Source organism: Grus americana, chromosome 21 (genome assembly GCF_028858705.1).
Source record: "Grus americana isolate bGruAme1 chromosome 21, bGruAme1.mat, whole genome shotgun sequence".
Lineage (NCBI taxonomy): Eukaryota > Metazoa > Chordata > Aves > Gruiformes > Gruidae > Grus > Grus americana.
This window is the reverse complement of record NC_072872.1, coordinates 8468515-8488492: the sequence shown is the minus strand read 5'-3', so window position 1 is coordinate 8488492 and position 19978 is coordinate 8468515. Positions and strand designations below refer to the sequence as shown.

At 53.4% G+C, this 19978-nt stretch overlaps 1 protein-coding gene across 2 annotated transcripts in view; it reads left to right on the top strand.

Moving 5' to 3' along the window:
• Window positions 1–19978, top strand: part of MEGF6 (multiple EGF like domains 6) — a 102266-nt gene that overhangs the window by 7039 nt on the left and 75249 nt on the right. Inside the window, exons 4-5 of one of the 2 annotated variants that reach the window (XM_054849625.1) lie at window positions 2701–2810; window positions 10818–10922. In XM_054849625.1, the coding sequence (XP_054705600.1) occupies window positions 2701–2810; window positions 10818–10922 (215 nt within the window). The remainder of the gene's footprint in view (window positions 1–2700; window positions 2811–10817; window positions 10923–19978) is intronic. The other variant, XM_054849626.1, reaches the window with a different exon arrangement.

Sequence of the window (19978 nt, the reverse complement as noted above, 5' to 3'; positions counted from 1 at the left end):
AATGGGGGGGGTTGGAACTAGATGATCCTTACGGCCCCTTCCAACCCAAACCATTCCGGGATTCTGTGATTCTTCTGTGCTCCGCCTGCTTTTCCGGCCTCGGCAGGCAGTTACAATAATGATAGTGCTAGTTTCAAAGGGGCATCTGGGACTGGAGACAGCTTTTAAGTCTTGACTTTAGGAATTCCTCCTAAGCTGTAATTGCCAATAATTATCTCGGTGATGATATCTGTGTAGTGGTGATACAGGAGCAAACAGAGTCCGTCTTTTGACCGTGTTCTAAGAGGGGACTTTGAAATGGTAGGTGCCCTGTCTGCTTCTACTTCAAAGGCTGGGAACTCTTCAGACCCAGCTGGCCCTTTAGTTCTCCCATGGATGTTTCTGACACTGTAAATCAAGGAACTGAACTGAAAAACCTCTCTGTCATGCTTCATTACAAATATCAGAACAGCTTAGTGCTACAGCTCTGTTCCTGAAGTAAATACAGAGGTGAAGCCTAGAGGTGCTGGGAGGGATTTGCCCCAGGGAATTTGAAAAGCAAGCACAGCAAGAGGACTATCGGCAAAACTTTCCTCAGGCAAGGTTTTGTCCCCACATCCCCTCGCTCTAAACTTCTTTTGGGAGTTCCCATCGCAGCAAGCTTATTCCGAGAGCCGGCAGATCTCCTGCCAAGCTCCCTTGTGCCGAGCAATCGAGGGCAGCGGAGCGCGCGGTTTCGGCGTTCGCAGGGATGCTGCGCAGCCTCTGTCTCACCCGCTGGAGCTGCTCCAGTTGGACCCGGCTCCGGCAGCGCGGGGCTGGGGAAGCGTATGAACGGCCTCAGGATCTGACACGCACGGGGCTGGCCTGAAATTGGCCTCGGTGCCTTTGAGTTGATAGGAAAATCCAGCAGCTGCTCTTCGTCTGCCCGGTGCACCGCTCTGCCTTGCCCCCCTGCCTGGCGAGGAGCAGCGGTCTGCAGGGGCAGACAAAAAAATGTGGGCATTCCAAACCCAGCAGCATTTGGTTTTAGAATACCTAGAGTACCAGATCGCAACATTTCCTAAAAAATCAGAACAACCCTTGCTCCGCACCGCCAGGACGCGGGCCCTGCCCGCTCGGAGCCGATGTCTGCTCTTCATCCTCGGGGCTGCGCTTCTCGTTGCTCCTGCTAAAGTGAGGGTTTTGCTGCTGGCTGTGTGACTTGCCCGCGTTAGGTAACACCAGAAGGTAGCTTTGCTCAGCCCTCAGTAATGAAACTTGAAGGAATGACGGCGCTGTCCCGGAGGGGCTGGAAGTGGATTTTCCAGCAGCAGGACGCAGCAGGATTTTTAAGCCTGGGTTCCATTAGTTCTGGCTCATTCAACGTTTTCTGTGCCAGGGACTCCTTAAAACACAAAAGAAAACAGAAACATTGAAGATAAAGTATCTCTGCGCAGTTCTTTCCAGTCTGCGGCATCCAGATAGCCGCAGGCAACTGAGGCCGTCAAAATATTTGCATCTCCTTGAGAACCTGCTTGGGCTGACGTCGGGACGTGAAGAGTCCGACAGAGCCCACCAAGGCTCGTGGCGACGAGGTGGTTCAGGGTGCTGTTGGGGGCAGAAAGGGGCCCGGGATTAGTCCTGAGCTCTCCTACATCGCTATTTCTTGGAATGCCTTTTCCTCCTCGTTTCTGAGCTTACGCATGGCAGACGGCGGAGGCTGCGTGCGGCCAGGCAGTCCTTCTCCCTCTGGATGAGGAGGTCAGTGTTTCCCGGCCCGTGCACCCAGCGCTTGTTGCGTTTGCACCACCCCACCTCCGCCGTGTCCTCCGGGGCTTCCTGGGGTGCGTTGGAGCCTGGGCTGGGCTGGCAGGCAGCTCGGATCCTGAGGGCATCCCGGTGGATCTGCGCCCGATTGCTGGCGCTTCTGCTGCCTGAGTGACTGCAAATTGCTTTCTCAGCTGCCTCTGGAACACGAGGATTTCCTTCGTAATTTGTTAACAGCTCGTACAGAAAAACTGGTCTCTGCTTTTATTTTTCTCAGCTGCGCTTCCACGTGCAGGTTGGCACGGGAGAGCAGCCCAAGGTTTCCTTCGCGGGAATTCGTGGTTCACCGTTGTTTGGGGGCTTTTGTGGAAACATTCAGACGGAATCAAACAACTAGACTGAGTTAGAATAAATATTTTCAGTGGCCACGTACAACACACGTGCTGTGCCAAATATTTGTTGTTTGTCTGATTTGCTGGTGGAGTAGTTTCAAGTTCTGCCAAAGGAGCTTTTAAAAAATCGCCTTCAAAAGTTTTATCTGCGTTTCAATTTTCGCATGTACACAACATCAAATTTCCAGGAAAGAAGTGTCGCTTTTATTTATTTATGCTTCAGATCAGTCCCTGCTTTACTGCCCCAACTCCCACCCGGGAGCAGGAGTCGTTACAGGGACCTTCAGCTCGTACCTGAGCACAGCTGTGAAATGCTTTGGGAAGGGAGAAAAGAGCCCGGGCATGATGAGGACCCGGACGCTCCAGTCTCTCGTGGTCCCGATTAAAGTAAATTCAGAAGTATTCTCTGTGCATCAGCGATCGTTGCTAGGCCAGGTGGAAAAAAATGTCAGCACGTTTGAAACCAAATTCCTCATTGTATTTACGCCCACAGTTAGGGCTGCAGCTTCTGTTCGCTCCAGTCGCCTCGTTCTGCAGGAATTAACGCTGTCGGGGTGGCACCTTGTTTCTTGCCTTTCAGAACCGCGTATTACACGGGCTACAGACCGGTGTACAAGGTGAAGTACCAGACCGTGTACAGGTGCTGCCCAGGATGGTCCCAGCTCGGAGGGGATGCCGGCTGCCTCTACCGTAAGTGTCGCGCTGTCGGAATGCGATTCTTCATTTGCTCCTGCCAGTACTGGATTTTGGCTGTGGGTGCTCATTTCGAGTCCCGTGCCTGCAGTAAACGCTATAAAAATGTCTTCAAAAAGAACTGGGGGGCGTCGTTGTTTGCTTCTGGGTTTTTATTTTTATTTATTTTAAGTGTGTGTCAGAAGGATTTATCTCTGGCTTCCCAGGAAGCGCTGTGTGTTGCTTTCCGTTTTTGGAGAATTTCCTCGTCGCAGCGTGGAAGGCTTTTCAGAGGCACGTTCATTTACCCCGTTGCCAAGTGCTACTAAACATTGAAAATCGAGCCCAAACTGGTGTTTCAAATGGTGCCATTGGCAGAAGCTCTGGAAAGCTGTAATCCAAGCCCTGAGCGGACTTTTCGTTACAAAAGCCAGTAATTGCTGTCTGTGCGATGGAAGGTGCTGGTGATGGCTAATTTGCCGGCTAGTTGGTCAGTCCGGAGAGCCGCTTCCTTGGAGGAGGCGACCTTTGACGGATTGCGCACAGGCTGAGCAACTGGGCTCCAGTGCTGTGCCCCGGAAGGCACGGAATTTTGCCGGGCGCTGAAATTTGCCGGGCACTGAATTATTTTGGCTGGCAGCGCACGGTCACTCGGCCGTGTTCCTGGCCGTTCCCCGCTCCTCACCCCGAGCTGCGGCTCGGAGCGGGATTCATTCATCAACGTGCTTGTAAAGGGATGCGACTCCTCGACTGCTGTGGAAAGGTGTGTGTGCCAGGCACTAGAGCTGCTGGTTTTAAGCCTCGCTGAGCCTGAGATACCCCTGCCAGAGGTTGGAGATCTCTGCAGCCCTCCCCTTCGGCTGCTCCCCCGTTAGCCGAAGGGTGAGCGTTCTTGTTCGGGGCTGGTGGGCTCCAGCAAGGGATGTGGCAGCGTCAGCCTCAGAGGAGAAAGCGAACTGCAGCATGGGTGAAGTGACGGCACGCATAAGGTTTGAAGCGGAGACCCAGAACGCGAGACTTTGGGATTCTGTGGTCTGCTTTCCTCCGCTTTTGTGTTTGCTCTGGTGTAATCCTCTGCAAAACAGGCACGGAAGGCTCTGCTCCCCGGCCGTGCGGGGAAGCTGCAATATCTATTCAGATTTGCACGTGAGTCAGGCCAGGGATGTGCAAATATTAGTATAGAAGATGATTTTATGCCATTATTGCGGAAGACGGAGGCAGTGTTATCCTCGTGGGGCCCATGTTCTGCCTCCCCCTCCAGGCTGCACCGCTTGACGTGGGAGGCAGATGCTGCGTAGCTCCCGACTCCTTCCCCTAAACGCTGCGGCCGCATCCAGCTGGGGAAATATTTAACTTTAAACTTTGCTTTTGAGACATTGAGAGCAAAGTAAAATCTTCGCTCGAATCAAACAAAGGTTTATCTGAGCGTATGTGTAGAAATAAATGTCACCATCAGGGCAGAATCACGCGCGCTCCCTGTGATACGTTATTAATTCTCTGCCTCGTCGCGTAATGGAGCTCTGATCTTTTCCGAACTGGACTTTGGAGGTGCGCTCCTGCCCTCGCCGTAGAGAAACCGCTTGTCTTTTAAGTCACAGGCAGGCAAACCAACAAAGCACTTGGGATCTGACCTGCCTGGCCATGGAGGGAATGAAAGCTAGCCGTGTCCAGCTCCATTGTAAAGGCGATTTTGATTGCGATTGACCTACAATAGAGGAAAATGTCTCCCACAGCTGGTCATCTTTTGTTCGGCGAAGAGGCTGCGTATACCTTCCGTGCGCTTTGGTGCCTGAAGGAAAGGTTTAAAAAAAAAAAAAAGGAAAAGAAAAAAAGGTGTGTCTAGCAAGCAATCTTTTTATCTCCTTATTCCAAAGCCTGCAACACCAGTGAGCAACCCCGCTGTGCCAGAGGAAACTCCCTGGGTGCCTAATAACCCACTGCCAGCGAGCGGATAATAACCGCGGATGAACTCGGAAGAGTGCGTTCTGTAATGATTTTTCCTGCCGAGGAAGTGAGTAATTCCATCCAGGAAGGAAGCAGAGAAAAGGAAAGCAAGCCGCTCAGGGCACGCTCTTATCTCCCCATCCCGGTCGTCGGGGCCAGCTCTGGAGCGGGTGGGCAGTGGTCTTCACTGGGCTGCTCACCGCAGAGGCGCTCGGGCAGGAAAAAGAGAGGGAGGCCTGGCTTTTTTGGAGACAAAATGCTTTGACTCTCTCTAGTACTTTCAAACATGCTGCCGATGTGACAGCGAGCCGTTGGTGGTTATTGCCTTGTCACACATCCACCCTCTGTCTTGGAGCATTCACCCACTCCGTCCCATTCGGGAAGGAGAAAGGTCAGAAGTCACCCTTTGCATTTTTAGCGTGGCACCGGGTTCCTTCCCTGCCTGATTACGGGTGGATTGACTTTCAGACTAAGCTTCTCGGCTTCAAGTGGCCTCTGAGATGCTACTTAAATTCCACATGGGCTCAATAACAGAGTTAAAGCCCTTGCTGATTAGGATGAGGGGCCTGCATGTCTGGTGATCCCCGTGATCTCTACTTTCAGCTCGAGATGTTGAAAAGCCGACTCCCACCAAGTCTATAGCTCTTGGTCTGCGTGGAGGAGCGGGGCTTCAGCCGCAGGCGTCGTGTCTGTGTTCTCGGGCCAGCCCCTGCCACCTTCAGAAACGACGGGGTGAGGCAGGAAGGCACCGAGGAGAGCAATGAGCACGGAAGAGGCTGAAGAGGAGACCATTACTAGGAGATTTCGCGCCGGTGACCTTGTCGCGGTTGCAATGTCGCCTGTGAGCTGTGCAGGAGGTGCCGGCTCTGCCCTGACGGCACGCTCCTGCAGAAAAGCTGGGCTCTCTGCGCCAGCTGGGACCCGACTGCGGCTGGGGACAGAGCCCGGCTCTGCTGTGCGCTGGGATGGAAACACCCCGGTCCGTTCCTAATGAGCTGGCTCCAGGAGATGGAACAGCCTCGGTGAGCAGAGCCTGGCCAGGACAGCTGCCCGGCACCCTGCACCGCAGCGCGATTTGCTGTCCGGGCACCTCCGCGGAGCTCTGGAGCTGCCGGTCTAAAGCTGCCGTCAGCGGCCCTACTCGTAACTTGAGTTTTTATCCAGCCCTCGTTCGGATCATGCTTTGTTCTGATTTTTAGCTCTGGTAGAGGTTGAGCCTGGCCCTAGGTGAAGAGGGAGAGTTAACGTTCCTTTGGTGAGGAGGTGGGAGGAAATGTCGGAGTCAGAGATGCGATGAAAATCCCTCCGAGCATCCCCAAAGGCCGAGTAGAAAGCAGTTGAATTTTAATCGCCTCATTAAAAGAGAAACTTTTATTAGTCACAAATGGCCTATTAAAAGGCTCCAGGGTGAGTTACCCCGCGCTGAACCGCGGGTCTTACTGCCAACTCTGCTTAGCTTTAGCACATCATCCGTCGAGCCGGGAAGGAGCGCTCGGCAGGGCTCGCCGCAGTAGCCGCATTCGCTCCGCAGGCACGGCCGAGCCCGGCTCGCTGCACAGCCCCGGGAGCTGGGGCACGCAGGGGCAGCTCCGTTATTTGTGATACAGGTCGGGAGGCTCGGCAGGAAATGTGTTCGGTTAACAATTTAATTTCGCTATTAGGCTGACTTTCCTTGGTACGTCCCCTCTTGGCTCCCGGAGGCTCATTGTTTTGTCAGCTGAAGGGCTTTGAACTTTTCGCCCAGGATCAAGCCTAGCACTGGTTAAACTTCTAACATACGCTCCCCTGGGAGACCGTCCTCGTCCCCGCAGGGGACACCGTGTTGTACTGCGGTGAGCCCGTACGTTGGAGGAGAAACGCTGTTCTCCATCGCTCTTCCTTTTAAATCAGTCTCTTGTCTCCGACTTCCCAAGAATCCTGCCTCGCTAAATCCTCGCAAGAGCTGTCGTCCAGCCTTTCAAACAGAAGACGACGATGCTTTCTGCAACTTATCCTTTCTTCCCCGTTCCCCAGAACAGTGCCGCTACCCTTTTCCCAAATTTCCATTGCATGAAGTTATGTCGCTCTGCATTAGGAGGTAGTTTGCAGAAGGCTTGGCAAGCGCAGGGGAGGGAGACCCGCAGGCCCCTCTGGGCTGGGAAGTAGGTTATTCCGGTTTCCACTCGCTATGTGCCAGCCCGAAGCACAGAGCAGGGAATTGTCCGGGTCATTCAGGAAATCTGGGGCGCAGCCAAGAATAACACCCGTATCGTCTAATCCCTGATTCGTGTCGCTGCGATTGCTTCTAATATTTTCCATTGTTGTGCCTTGGATCTTAACTGAACCGAGGGCAAACAGGGCATCGTGCAGCCAGGCTCAGCCTTACTGGGACCCTGTCTAAAGTCCGGACTTTAGGTGAGTAAGGAGAAGGATTCGGGGAGAACCAAAGCACCTTATTAGGCAATTTGCCCACTCGGTCAATTCTGTCTAATAGGGTTGAGGCCTGAAGGAAAGGGAGGAAGCAGAATACAGCCCTTCTCGCGAGACTGGAGCTGGCAATAGCTTAAGGCTGCAGCCCGAGAAAATCTTGTCGCGTACCCGGAGATGGGAATGGCAATGAATCGCTCGCTGCCAGGAGCTCCTGTGGCCTTGCCAGCCGGGAGGATGCGCACGGGGAAGTGTTACGATGGCAGGCGACGCACGGCTTGGCTGAGCGGGGTGCTGGGCAAAGAGTTTCCCAGCTTCCAGCGTTCTGCACCAGCCGGCCGGCACAGGATTGATACGGGATCGCTATGGTCCCCAAGGATACGCGGCTCTGAAAAGTGACTAAAACATTGGATGAGAAGATAACTGGCTTTCTGAAACAACATTTCATCACTGTTTCATTAGTGTGGGTAGATGAGTGTTTGGGCTTCAATGCTGCCTTTGTATTACTAAATCTTTTTTTTTTGTTTTTGGGGAAGGGGGATTTGAAAAATCATTGGGTCCTTAGAAGAGCCAACACTGAGGCTTAAGCATTTCGGCTCCAGCGCATGTAAGGCGCACGGTTTGGGGAGTTCGGATGTCAGCGAGGACAAGACTTGGAACGAGCTGAAATTATCGCTCCGGCCGGCCGGGTCAGCAGCGAGTACCACCGAAACGCGAGTGCCATTTGTGCGACTGCCAGCAGAGCTGTCATCGGGAGGGAAGGGCTTTTTCAGGCGTGGCAAGCTGAGACCCGCAGGCTTTGGGTTTCTTTTGTGCAGGTGGTACCTGCTCTTTCCCACCTCGGATTGTGTGGGTATGTCTTAACGTTTCAAGTTATCTTTGAAAAAGCCTTGGTAGCGTTGCAAACGTATCTTCTTGCGTGCGCAAAACGTCCTGTCAGTGTGCCCAACAATGCGAACGCTTCCTCGCGCTGTTTCCGTCCGTGATTCCTTTTTCTTCTGAACGCACAGTTGGTGTTTTGGAGTCGGCACAGAATATTTTCTGCCAAGCGTGTTGGAGCCATTTTTGAAGCCTGTGCGGGATGCCTTTCCCCCCAGTTATAAGGACACAAAATGAAATGTGTAATCACAGAGCTGCTCTTTCTGTTACTAATTAGTTACAGCTTTGGCTGGAATGGGAAGAGAAACCAGGGGGGCTCCCAGCTGGCAGGTGGGAGGGAGAAGTTACGGACAGAGTGCGTGTGGAGCCCTTAGTCCGGTGAGCGCCGATACAGTCGTTTTCTGGTGGTCCTGTATCGCACGGAGCTTTCCGAGTTAACCACAGGCTTCGTGCCTTCGGTCGGCAGCTGCAAAGGTGCCATTTCGTCCCTGGCCTGGGGCAGGGTCCAGAGCTTTCTGGCCAGGGACTTGCCCACCGGCCGGTGCCCAGGACCACGCGTGCCCTCCTCGCCGGGCAGCGTCACCGCTGTCTCGTGGGGCCTCGCCGAACGCAGGTGACGGTCGGTTCCCAGGCTGAACCTGCTGGAGATGTGCTTCATTCTCCAGCTTTTTCCTTAAGGCAGTCAGGACGTGGCAGCCTTGCAGCGTTAGAGAAGAAAAAAACGGCTTTTCCAGGAGTTTTCATTGATTCGTTTGGTCAGTCAGTCTGCCTGCACTCCTGCGCCCAGGCAGCGTTAGGGCAGGAGATACTGGCGTGAATTTAGCGTGAGGAGTTGCAGACACGTCGTGAGAGCGGCCAGGAGCACGTGGGACTCTGCGGTCGGTCTGAAACGTCTCGGGCTTTTTCTTTGCAAAGTGAAATCCTCGAAAACGTTCTTCACCCTGACTTTTACACAGCCCGATTGTTTAAAAGAAAGCGTGCCTGCTGAAGTCTGGAGGAGAGGCCAGTCCCGATGTTCTGCAAGGTGCTTTTCTCGAGCACGAGGAGTTGCTGCGTGGACGTGTGCTGCATGGCAAAGCCAGCCGCACGTCTGACCGTGGCTCTGGAGTGGGGTCACAACTGCTTGTGCTCGACTGGCACTAACCAGCACCTCCACCACCCCCGGGTGTGCCTTGGGATTGGGATAACCCCTCCCTCTCCTAGCAGGAGAAAAACATTGCACTCTTTTTTTTTTTTCTCCCCCCCCCCCCCTCCTTGCTTCCGCTAAAGCCAAAGACAGATCTCATCTTTGCTTCAGCAGAGGAGGCTTTCCTCCGGACGCGGTCTCTGTTTGCAGGTTGATGGTTCGCTTGGCGTGTTGGCGAGTCGCTTGAGCCGGCACCCGTGCGGGGCAGCAGCCTGTTTCAGCCGGCACCCGATCCGCGGTGAATCGCAGCGTGAGCTGCACTTGGCTCCGCCGGCCTTTGCTCGCCTGCGTTCTGTGCTCTTTCTAGCAAACCTGCGTTTCTGAGCCAACGGGTTTGGGGTTGCCAGGTCTGTCTTTTGTCACTGCAGCTACTCGGAATAATGACGTTCTCTGGAGCCGTCAGCTGGACCGGTGGGACAGGAGGGTCCCTAACGCAGGTGACCGTGACGCAGTTGGCAGTTGCAGCCCGTTCCTTCCCGGGATGCCCAACGTTAATGGCTCGGTCCCCGTTGCTGCTCTTGGCCCAGGGCTGTCCGCAGTCCAGCCCCGGCTGAGCAGGGCTCTCGGGGCAGTTTTCCTCCCCAGCCCCCTTGGCCTTGGATTTGGTTACGGTTTGTCCAATGGAAGTGAAACGGGAAAGAAAAAGAGGGCGTGCAGGAGAAGGAAAGAAAAGAGAAGTTGGCCGGCAACACAGCTACGTCCAGATCAGTGAATAGAGAGAAGATTTCATTGTCCGAATCTTTAAATGGCCTTAAAAAGGAAGATAGGCACTTGTTCTGCGTCCTTACGCTTTGACAAAGCACGGCACACGTGACGGCACCACTCGTTAACAACATTTCTCCTTTTGAGATGAGCATCTTCTAGCGGGCAATATAAAATATTGGCTGCTTTTCGCGAGTTACGAGAAATGGACGTTTCACTGGAAAAACGTATCCTTGTTCGTGGTTTTATTTAGACGATTTGAAAAGGTGGATTTCAGAAGCCTAATTGAGCATTCTCTGTCTCCGTGTACATTTTACACTTCACTTGGTGAGGACAGAGAAATGGGGCTGCTCAGGCTTACTTACAGCTTAGCTCGATTTCACCCTCCCGCCCGTCCCGAAGGCGACGCCGCGTTTGGGTAGCCGCTCTCCAGGAAAGCTCGGCAGAGGGGCGGGAAGCAGCCGCTAGCGGCGTGCTCCTGAAAGATGCCTCCGATTTCAAAATCGGTACGTCGTCTGCGCTGCCACGAGGTCCGGCGTGATTCCGCGTGAGGCGTTTTCTGAGCGCGTTACCCGCTTGTCGGCAGGAGCAGCACGATTTCGCCCACGGCCCCGCAGCTCTGCCGAGGTTTTCCTGCGAATTCGCGCTTAGCCGCACTTTAAGAGAAGCGCTTAGACGTTGCCTGAGGTATTTTAGTTCCTGTCCCCAATTCCGAGAGGCTTTGCGTACTGCTTGAGTGTCGCATTGCCGCCCAAGAAAGAGTCGCCTTGCAAAAACGGCTCAACGGTATTTTTGTAACTGTTTTGAGTTTGCCAGAGGGCTGCAGGACCTCAGTGAACGGGTGTTTCTTAGTGCAGGAACACTTCTGCTCGTGATCTCAGGAATTCTTCTCTCCCTTCTCCTTGCAGCCGTCTGCAGTTACGGGGTTTGTTTCAACGGTGGGAATTGCGTAGAGGGATCTTCGCAGCTCTGCCACTGCCCCTCTGGGTTCCAAGGACCTCGCTGTCAGCACGGTAAGCAGTCGTGTCAAATTCTTCCCTGGCCTTTGAGTCGGAAGTGGAGAGGATAAAGAGCGAGGGATGCCCCGGTATTTTTATTTTATCCGAGCCATTGTTTTATCTGCCAAACTCCAGTAATCTGCTCTCTGCTTTTCTTGGCCACTGTTTGTAACGTTTGGGGAACTTGGATGTTTGGAAAGGAAACGCTTATCATGACTTGCTGTGAAACACAGCTCCGTACTGTACAATAGCCTTTATTCCCGGCTGCCATCGGCGGAGGGATTTGCTGGAATCGGAGAAGGAACCTGATTAAAGTTGGGTCAAAGAAGCCCTGGGGTCATGGCCTGCGGAGTGAAGCTCAGCCCGGGGAAGCGTGGCGATGGGCTGCCACATCAGAAGGGAAAACAGTTACGCTCTGACCAGCCGGATCAGTTATGTCTTTGGCCAGGCTTTATTCTGGGGCTGCTGAGCTGTATTCAATTCACCTCCGTGCCATATACAAACTCTCTCTTGAAGGTTATTGAGTTTCCTAAGTTTGCTGATTGGGAGATGTTCTGCTTTGGTAACGTGACGGTCTATAGCAAACAACTGCGAAAGGCTGGAAGGGTTCTCGGTGCCGCGTATACGGCGAGAGACAATGTGCCTCGTGCTGTCGTGGAGAGGATCGGTGTCCTGTCTTCCCTCCAGCTGCTAAGTCTGCAAGGGCAGTAACAATTACTCAAATTCTCTTCAGACGATACTGATTTTTAACAGCAAATGAACTAATAAGACTTTTTTTTTTTTTTTTTAACCGTCCGTAAGCGTGTATCTCTCCCTTCAGAAGCGCGTGGTTCCGTGGTCTTCCAGAAACAGAGGCAGGCGCGGGGAGGGAGGGGAGCTGGCACCGGGATGCTCCTCGGCAGGAGCTGGTCTCTTCCCACCGAGAAGGGCTGGAGAGGAGCGTGTTCTGCAGCGCCCCGAACCCTCCAACCCCAGAGCAGCGGGAGCAGAGGGCAGAAGGGTGACGCCGTGGTTAATCAGTCCAGGGACAGCGTGTGTCTTAACGCTGCGTTTTAGGAGGGCAGGCAGCAGCTCTTGCCGCTCCGGCTTGCGAGGAGACACGAGCACCGGCTCCGCGGCGGACGGGGCTGCGGCGGCTGAGCCAGCCTGCTCTGGCGCGTTTTTATGGTGCGTCTGTTTTAAGGAACTTTAATTGTTGTTACGACGTCAGTTTAGAAGTGCTTAAAAGGCCCTTAAGTCACGTTTAGATAATACCCTTAAAGAAAGAGGATTCTCTCTGTCAGACACAAGCTGTAGCTCAGCCAAACCCTCGCCCTGGACTTCAGGCTCGGTTCGTTCCTCGCGCCTTTGCTGTCTGTTGTTACCTGGGTCAGAGCTGTGTTTGTTACAGTCGGAGGCTTTCCCCGGCCTCAGCCGCGGCAGGGCTTCGTGCGTGGTGGTCGTGAGTGCCCTGCCCCGCGTTCCAGTGGCGGCACAACTTCCCAATTAGGCGACGAAGCCATTTCCTTGGTAATAATAAGAGAAACGAGTCGCCCCGAGCCCAGGCGTTCAGCCCACAAGCCTGGCTGCTGCTCTCTTGCTGCAGCGCATCCCAGCCCGAGCTCCCTCCAGAAACGCAGGCTCCGCTTGGCAACCAGCAGCCCCTCGGCCAGGCCGGTGGGATTTCGGTGGAGCCTGGGCATTGTTAACAGGGAGGTGGCACGGACCCGTCCGACGCGAGGCAGAAACCCCTCCTGGAGCACGCCTGAGATGGTTCTGTCGGGGCCACGGGTCTGCATCTCTGCCCGAGCCTCCCGTTACCAGCACGCTGGCAGCTCCGAAACAGAAACACGGGGTGCTCTGTCCCGTGCGCGCGAAAGGGACCGGTGTCGGGGCACGGCACGACCTGCTGCGTGGCAGAAGCAGAGGCAGCTGGCAGCCCTCCGTGGGGGACTGCGGTGCCCCACGGGGACGCCGGGGCGGGGGTGCGGGTTTCCCCGGGCTGAGCTTTGTGCGGCTGCGCTCGGGTCTAGCGCTGCAGGAAACAGGGCGATGCCCGGGAAATGGAGCGAGCCGGCTTTAACCCGCTGGTCACTCGGAGCTCTGTGGCTGGTTTAATGCTAACAGTTCAAATTCTGCCTTTTAAGTAGGAAGAAGAGGATGCTGCTTAGTATGAAAACAATTTGCAGTTTGTTTTGCTTTTTTTGCTTTATGTTTCTAAAATAGTCACGCTGCAGACACAATAGTAACCCGAGCCCAAAATATTTACTCCCCAGCAGCAGTTTAAACACACTAAAAATACCGCTTCCCTCGCATCCTTTGAGCCCCGAAGGATCAGAGCGTGGCTCCTTCTCGGAGATGTACACACCGCTGCTTAGGTTCGCGTTTGCACATGTTACAGGGGTGCCAGGAAATAAACAGTCCTTTAATTGTCCCTGCAATTCTTTTTACCATAGCTTCTCTCATACAAATTAATAAAATAAACATTGGGTGTTTTCCTGTACAGAACCTGAGAGGTAAAAAACATTTTCACATTTGGCAATGTTTAGCAATTCCCGCAGTTATAATTGGTTGCAGCTTTGAAAATAAAGCACGTGTTTCTGAGACCCCCAAATACTTTTTTAAAAGGGAAATGACTGGCTTATGTTGGAGAGGAAGAGAATACAGAATACATCTGTAGTTCCACTGACGTTACCCCCCTTGGACGAGGGACCTGAAGTTGCTGCTTTGGGTCTCAGAAGGTCAGCCTGGGGACGGCTGAAGATTCGCTTTTATTTTCCCGTCCTGCAGACCCCGCTGCAGGATAGCGGCTGGAGGCAGCAGCGTGCGTGCCCTCGGGGTGGTGTGCCCGCTTCGCCTGCCTACGGCGGGAGGGGAACGCTCTGACGCTGCTGCGGGTCACAGCCCGCTCCCCCCGATTAACGGGTCCTTGGTGCAAGAAGCCTTTGCCCTTGTCTGGGGAAGAGGATGCTCTGATCAGAAATCTCTGGGCCTGATCTTAATGGTATCACTTTTTCTCCTCTGGAAAGAAATACAGACACGTTTGTTTTAAAGGCAGGCCGTTCTCTATCCTGGCCAGACTCTTATCATACCTTTCAGCATGGGATATTTTTACTGGCCAGCCTAGAGCAGCCGCAATCCTGTGTTTGCCCTGGCAGGAAAACAGGCGGTACCCAATCAGCCTGGCTTCCAGGGGTGAGATGCTGTCCTTCCTGCTCTCCTGAGCTGTTGAAAGCGATAATATTTGGGCACTCTCCGTCTGCGTTAAATCATCTCGCTTTGAAGGCAGAGCTCTCGGTAGGGCTGCACGAGCTCTTTCAGGAAGGTCTGCAGTACGTCTTGTTTACCCCTCTGGGTTTCAACACCTTTTCTGTTGCCTCTTGCATCTCGGTGGCTTTTTGATGCTGGTAAGTGCTGTCAGCGTAGAGATTTGTCTTCTTTTTTTCCCCTGTGCAACGTGGCATCTCCTACCTGGGGTAAGCGGGGCTTTGCTAGGGCAGCAAACCAGAGGAGGAGGTTGAGCCGAGGAACGTTACGGCGCCTGCGGAGGCTGTTTCTGACTGGGGAAGCAGCTGGCTTGTCCTGAGCTCCTTCGTTCTCTTCCACGACTGGTAGATGAAAGGGTTGTGAATGGAGTGTTTGAGGTTTGGTTCGGGCTGAGACTCTCTTTAGGAGCTCCCTTCTTTGAGCTTGGGCGTAAATGACCTTTCTGTGCAGGGCCCGTTGCTGGGAGGGAGGGGGTGTCAGAAAACCTGGGCTCTGCTCCAAGCCTGCCCTGCCTTCCCAGGGATCCTCGGACCATCCGACGCTTCGGGGTCCGGTTTTGGTGAACTCGGTGTAGCCGCGTGAATGCAGTGGAGCGGCTCCCCGCACAGCTCCGGCAGCGCCCGACACCTCTGCACGCCGAGGGGTTGCGCGTTCGTGGCGGGGACCGTCCGTCCACGGGACGGGGAGCATAAAGGCTGTTGTTGTTTGCGTCTCGTACTGTAAATCAGCCGCTCGGCTCCAGCGTTTGCCGACTGAAAACTTCACGTCGGAGTGGATCGTTTCAGCAACACTCAGGCTCTGGGGCTCTGGTGTGGGAACTTTGCTGTGCTGGAGGGACGGGACCCTTCCTAATTAGCCCGGCCGCGTTTTGAAGGATCGGCCAAACCAAATCTTCTTTAGCTTTGCACAAAGGAGAGGTCAACTGTAAGCAAGCAGGGCCCATGATTAGTGTCTGCTTTTGCAAGGCCAGCTGAAACGGCTTTGTCGCGGCTTCAGGAGACCATTATTGCCTCTTTCTTCTACAGCACTGCCCTCATTTACACAAGCATTTGACATGCCCTCGGTGTTGTTTGATTGACTAATGACCCTATTTCTCCTGCTAATCTCTTCGGGCTGTTCAGTTGGAAGCCTTTGCGCTGTGTTAGGGCACGGGAGGGGTGGGAGAGAGGGGTTTGGTGCAGCAGCGGGGCTGGAGGGGCGTTGCAGAGAAACCCAGGACCGCAAAGCCCGTGAAGGTGCTGAAGGCAAAACAGGAAGGGTTTTGTCTTTGGAAGCAAAGGAAAACACCTCGTAGGCTCTTCTTGGATCCAGGGGCCAGGTGCTTCTTTCCGAGACGGAAGCACACCACCGGCGAGTGTGCACGTGCGATAACGCTTGTTTGGGCGCGGGTGACTTCCCTGGTCCAGGGGACCCCGGTGCTGATTTCAGAAGCACAGCAGACAGATATTGTGTTCGACGTTTCATGGCTTTACAGTTCACAAGGCCGATTTAAAGTCCGTTTGTGGGACTAAATAGCGGCAATTGTTCTTCGGCTGTCAGTTTATTGGAGAGAATCCACTGGTAATAATACCAGGGCTAAATTAAGCAGAGCACTTCTCCAACAGCCAAGAAGTCCGAATACTTTTATTTATAAACAGCCTCCTGATTCCAAGGGTGAGCCTTCTGCTGGGGAGGGGGGAAGAGCCCCAGCCCAGAGGAGGTTGCTGCCAGCCCGCAGCGCCGCCGTGCAGCTCTGCCTGCCGGGATTTTCTCTCTTTTTGGCTCAGGAAGGCAGCGGAACAAGGGCGGCTTGTGCAGAGCTCTGCTCCGTCCCGCGCTATCGGCTTGTCCATCAGCCAACCGTTAGGTATTTAATAGCTGGCAAACAGGTAGCGCTGAACTCTTTGAAAAAGTTCGGGAGAGGAAACAAGCCAAGGCTATGTAGGGGTTTGTTCAGTTAAAAAAAATAAAAAAAAATCTTTTGTGAAGTGAGTTTGGAAGAAAAGGGAAAATGTGCTGAGGCTGGGGAGCAGCTGGGGTTGTACCTGTGGAACAAGTTTCCTCACACTTCCAGCTGTAGGGCATTCTGGCGTCCAGCGTCCTTGGCCGAGACGCACGGCACGCTGTTCATCACGGGCTCCCCGGCGCGACCTTGGTCTTGCAAATCTGGATGTAAGCGCAGGGCAGTTACTCTGTGAATAACTTCAGAGTTCATATGATTTGAGTTTCTAAAGGTTAACTGGAGTACAGCAAACAGCCTTTTGCACGTACGCTATCGCCTTTAAAGTCGTCCAGCTTCATCGATGAGTGATGGAGCATAGGCGTGGGCGAAAATCTTACTGACACGTTTGTTTAAAGGACCGTGGTAGTGGGTGAAAAAGAGCTGCTAGTTTAAGAGAATAAAATCTTTAAAGGCCTTAGTGAATTCGAAATATGGCTTGCTTTGTTCTTTTCAAGCTTTCCTTGGGTTGAACTCAAGAATTAAGGATTTCATTATCATTTATAGAAGCGATTGTATTGGGTGACAGAAAACGCGTGTCTCAGACCTTTAGATGAGTTGCAGCCCTCTGCTTGGATTTTGGCAGATAAATGAGAGAGGAATCCTATCGCCGACATTGCACTGGTTTGAAATTTTCATATCGATCTTTACTGCTCCTCGCATTAAGGTCTGTCAGGGGTAAGAAAAGCTTGGAAGGAAACTGCTTATCGTGCCGTCTGGAGAGGACCAAATCTACCCTTTGTTTCGAGGGATTTGTACCTTGGGCCAAGTCGCGTGAAGTACTTGATGCCGTCTTCCAAGCCACGCATGTTTTCCCTTTGGGGAGGATCGGAACTCCTCAGCACCTCCCGTGATCGCCTCCTCGGTTGCTACAGCACCAGCACCATGGTGAAACGTCCGGCCCCGCTCCAATCTCCCTTCACGGATTTCTGCACGCGTTCGCAGCCGGCCGTGACCAATTACAAAGGGGGTTGTGTTCGCAAAACCTCGGCGACTTGCAAAGTTGAGCTGGGGGTCCCAAGAGCTTTACATTTCTGAGAGCTATGTAGCCTACCCTAAGTATTTTCTTCTCGTAAACCATCTGTTGAAAGTCAGACTGTAAGCACGGCGGTGAGTCGAGGGATATTTATGTAGGAGAACAGAATATTTTCCAAGCCATGAAAAATACTCCAGCCTAAAAACAGACCGCTGGCATCCCATCGTGTAATTGGTAAAAAGAAGAATTTGATAGACGAGTGCCACGTAGACTGAATTAATGCCGAATCCTTGGACTGTTACTGGAGAGGACGAGAACCAGGTCAGGTAGCCAAGGGCCAGCCCAAGCCTGCAGTTGCTCGCCCAGCTGGCGGCTTTCTTGAAACGAGAGAGACCCATAACGACCTTCTGCGTTTGCCTGGTCTGACGTAGGGAAAAGACACGGCACGGGGCGGCTCAGCCCTGGGGACCTGGGGTCTTCCCTTTTTCCTGGGCATCTTGTGGAAGGTGGTGGTGCGGGGATCCACGCTGGCCGTAGGCTCGAGGGGACGGGTTCCAGCTAAAATAGGTTTGGTGAGTGAAATGAGGAGTGAAGGCCAAAGTAGAAAAGATAAGCATTGCTGCAAACCTTCCTGGCATTTTTAGAATTCATTTATGCTTAGATGCATAGTACGGGCTGTAATAAATCGCCAGTATGTTACGCTTTCAATTTCTGGGTTTGGAAAGGTTGGAGAAAACATGTTTTTATTCAGTCTGTGCTGCCTTCCCCAAGGCATCTTTTTAAAGCGGTGTTCTCTAGCAGGCGATAACATCTTTTAACAGCCTCTGAAACTCCTTATCTCCACCTCAGCCACGGGTTTTCCTTTAATTTTTGCTTTGTTTGTTGTGTTTCAGTCCATTTCCTCTCCTTTGCCGTATGGTCTCAGTGCTGCAGTATAATTTGCGTAACCATTCAAGAAACAAACTTCTGTTGAGGTTCCGGTCAGTACAAATACTCTTTTTTTTTTTCTGGGAAGATGCTCGGAGGATTCCCACTCCCAAGATTTAATTTATGAGAGTTATGTGGGAAAGGGAGGACACTTTCCATATATCCTCGATCCAAGTTCAAGTGCTTGTGCATTCCTGTTGTGCAATGCAGTTTTTTCACTTGGGCTGAAGCTTGCCGTTCCGCGCAGCCTTAACCCAAACGAAGCTGTTTGATAGCGGAGGAGGAGGAGGAGGAAAATGTCCCACTGAGAACCCCCACAAAGGAACCAAGGGTGGCACCAGCCAGCGAGGGAGTTTGTTGCAGTCACTTTCTGCTGCTAGCTACGTTGCGAAAGTTCAAACGAGAAATGGTGTCTGTGGAAGTGGGAATCCTCCACCAGGTTCAGAGAGCAAGCTGAGGGGCTTGGCGCCTCGTTTTATCCTCAGGTTTCCCGTGTGCTTAGCTTGTGCTCACCGATTACAGCTATGCTAGGGTTTTAAATTAATACTGTAGTGCATATATATGCGTATGCATGTGTATGAACAGTAGGCTATCGTAGTTCATACATGGTTTATGGTACATTAATACCACCTATAGCTAGTATTTAAAAATACGTATTGCATTTTAGCGGTCCCCTCACTGGAAACATGGAAATGATTTGCAGTGGAGTGACTATTCCCTGCCTGGGGAGCCTCTGTCTTTCTAGCCCTAGATAAGCACACGGACCCTTCAGGCACAGCCCGTGCCCCACGCGCCGTAGGAAGCCAAGTCCGGACCCTGCAGCTCTCCGAGTTGCCGCTGTGCCGGCCCGGCAGACGCCCTCTGCGTGCGGTGCTCTTACGGCGGCAATGGCGTTGGCACCAGGTTGGGGTTCGTAGGGCAGTGGTTGGGGAACAAGCTGTGCCGTGCAGGGGCTGGAGCCCTGCCGTCATCTTCAGGCTCCGTGGCCGGTCCCCGGCTGCCCGGGCGTGGGGCAGGAGTGCCAGCGGCTGGAAGCAGTCGCACGGCAAGCGTTCGGCAGCAGAAGCAGCTCTGGACGGAAAGGAGGATCCAGGCAACCCTTGCTATTCTGGCTGAGATCTCCCAGTCCCAGCGTGGTCGGTTTGCTCCCAGACATGCTTAATTTTACGGGACTTCAGTTTCTCGGGGTTTGTGTTACACACACGGACACATGTGCTGCGTATTTCTGTGCAGACGGGGTTTCTTTGCATAATTCAGTGTTCGTGGGGCCTCTGTACCCCCCTGAGGTTCCCGTTGGCTGCAGGGACACCTGTTAGACCCTCAGTCTCTATGTGCCAGCCAAGAAACTGGTTTGAAGGCCAACGGGTGTTTCTGGTTTGCCGTACAAGAATGCATATTGACTGTCTGTCTTCCCGCCTCCCCAAGCAAGGAAAACCACAGTTGAATCTGGAAATTCTCTGCTCAACACCAGAACAGCAGGCGGCCCTGCACGGAGGTGCCAAGAAGTCCAAACGGGCTCCCTTCTCCCCGGCGGGCCGTCTAGCACGCTCACGGGGTAGACGCCGGGGCTGCTGGCCTTCAGCTGCTCTCTGCAGTCAGGCGTTTGTGTTTTACTTTGCATTTTTCCTCCGCAACGTTAGCCGAAGAGCCTGGCATGCTGCGGCCTGTAGGACACCGTGGTCGCTGGTGGCTTTTGCCTTGCGTCCAGCCGCGCAGACGGCGGGGCGGGCCGGTCCAGCTCCGATCGCTCGCGGCCAGCGGCCGTCAGTGGTTTTGCAGCGGAAGCAGTTTGTGATGTTTTTCACCCTGCTGGGTGCATCTGCCTCTCTCGGATGCTTTCAGTCCACACTTCTCGAACAGGTCTTGCAGGCGGCAGAGACTTAACACTGACGTCGTGGATTTGAGGTGGGACTCTGCTGCGGATGGGCTAAGCCGACACAAATG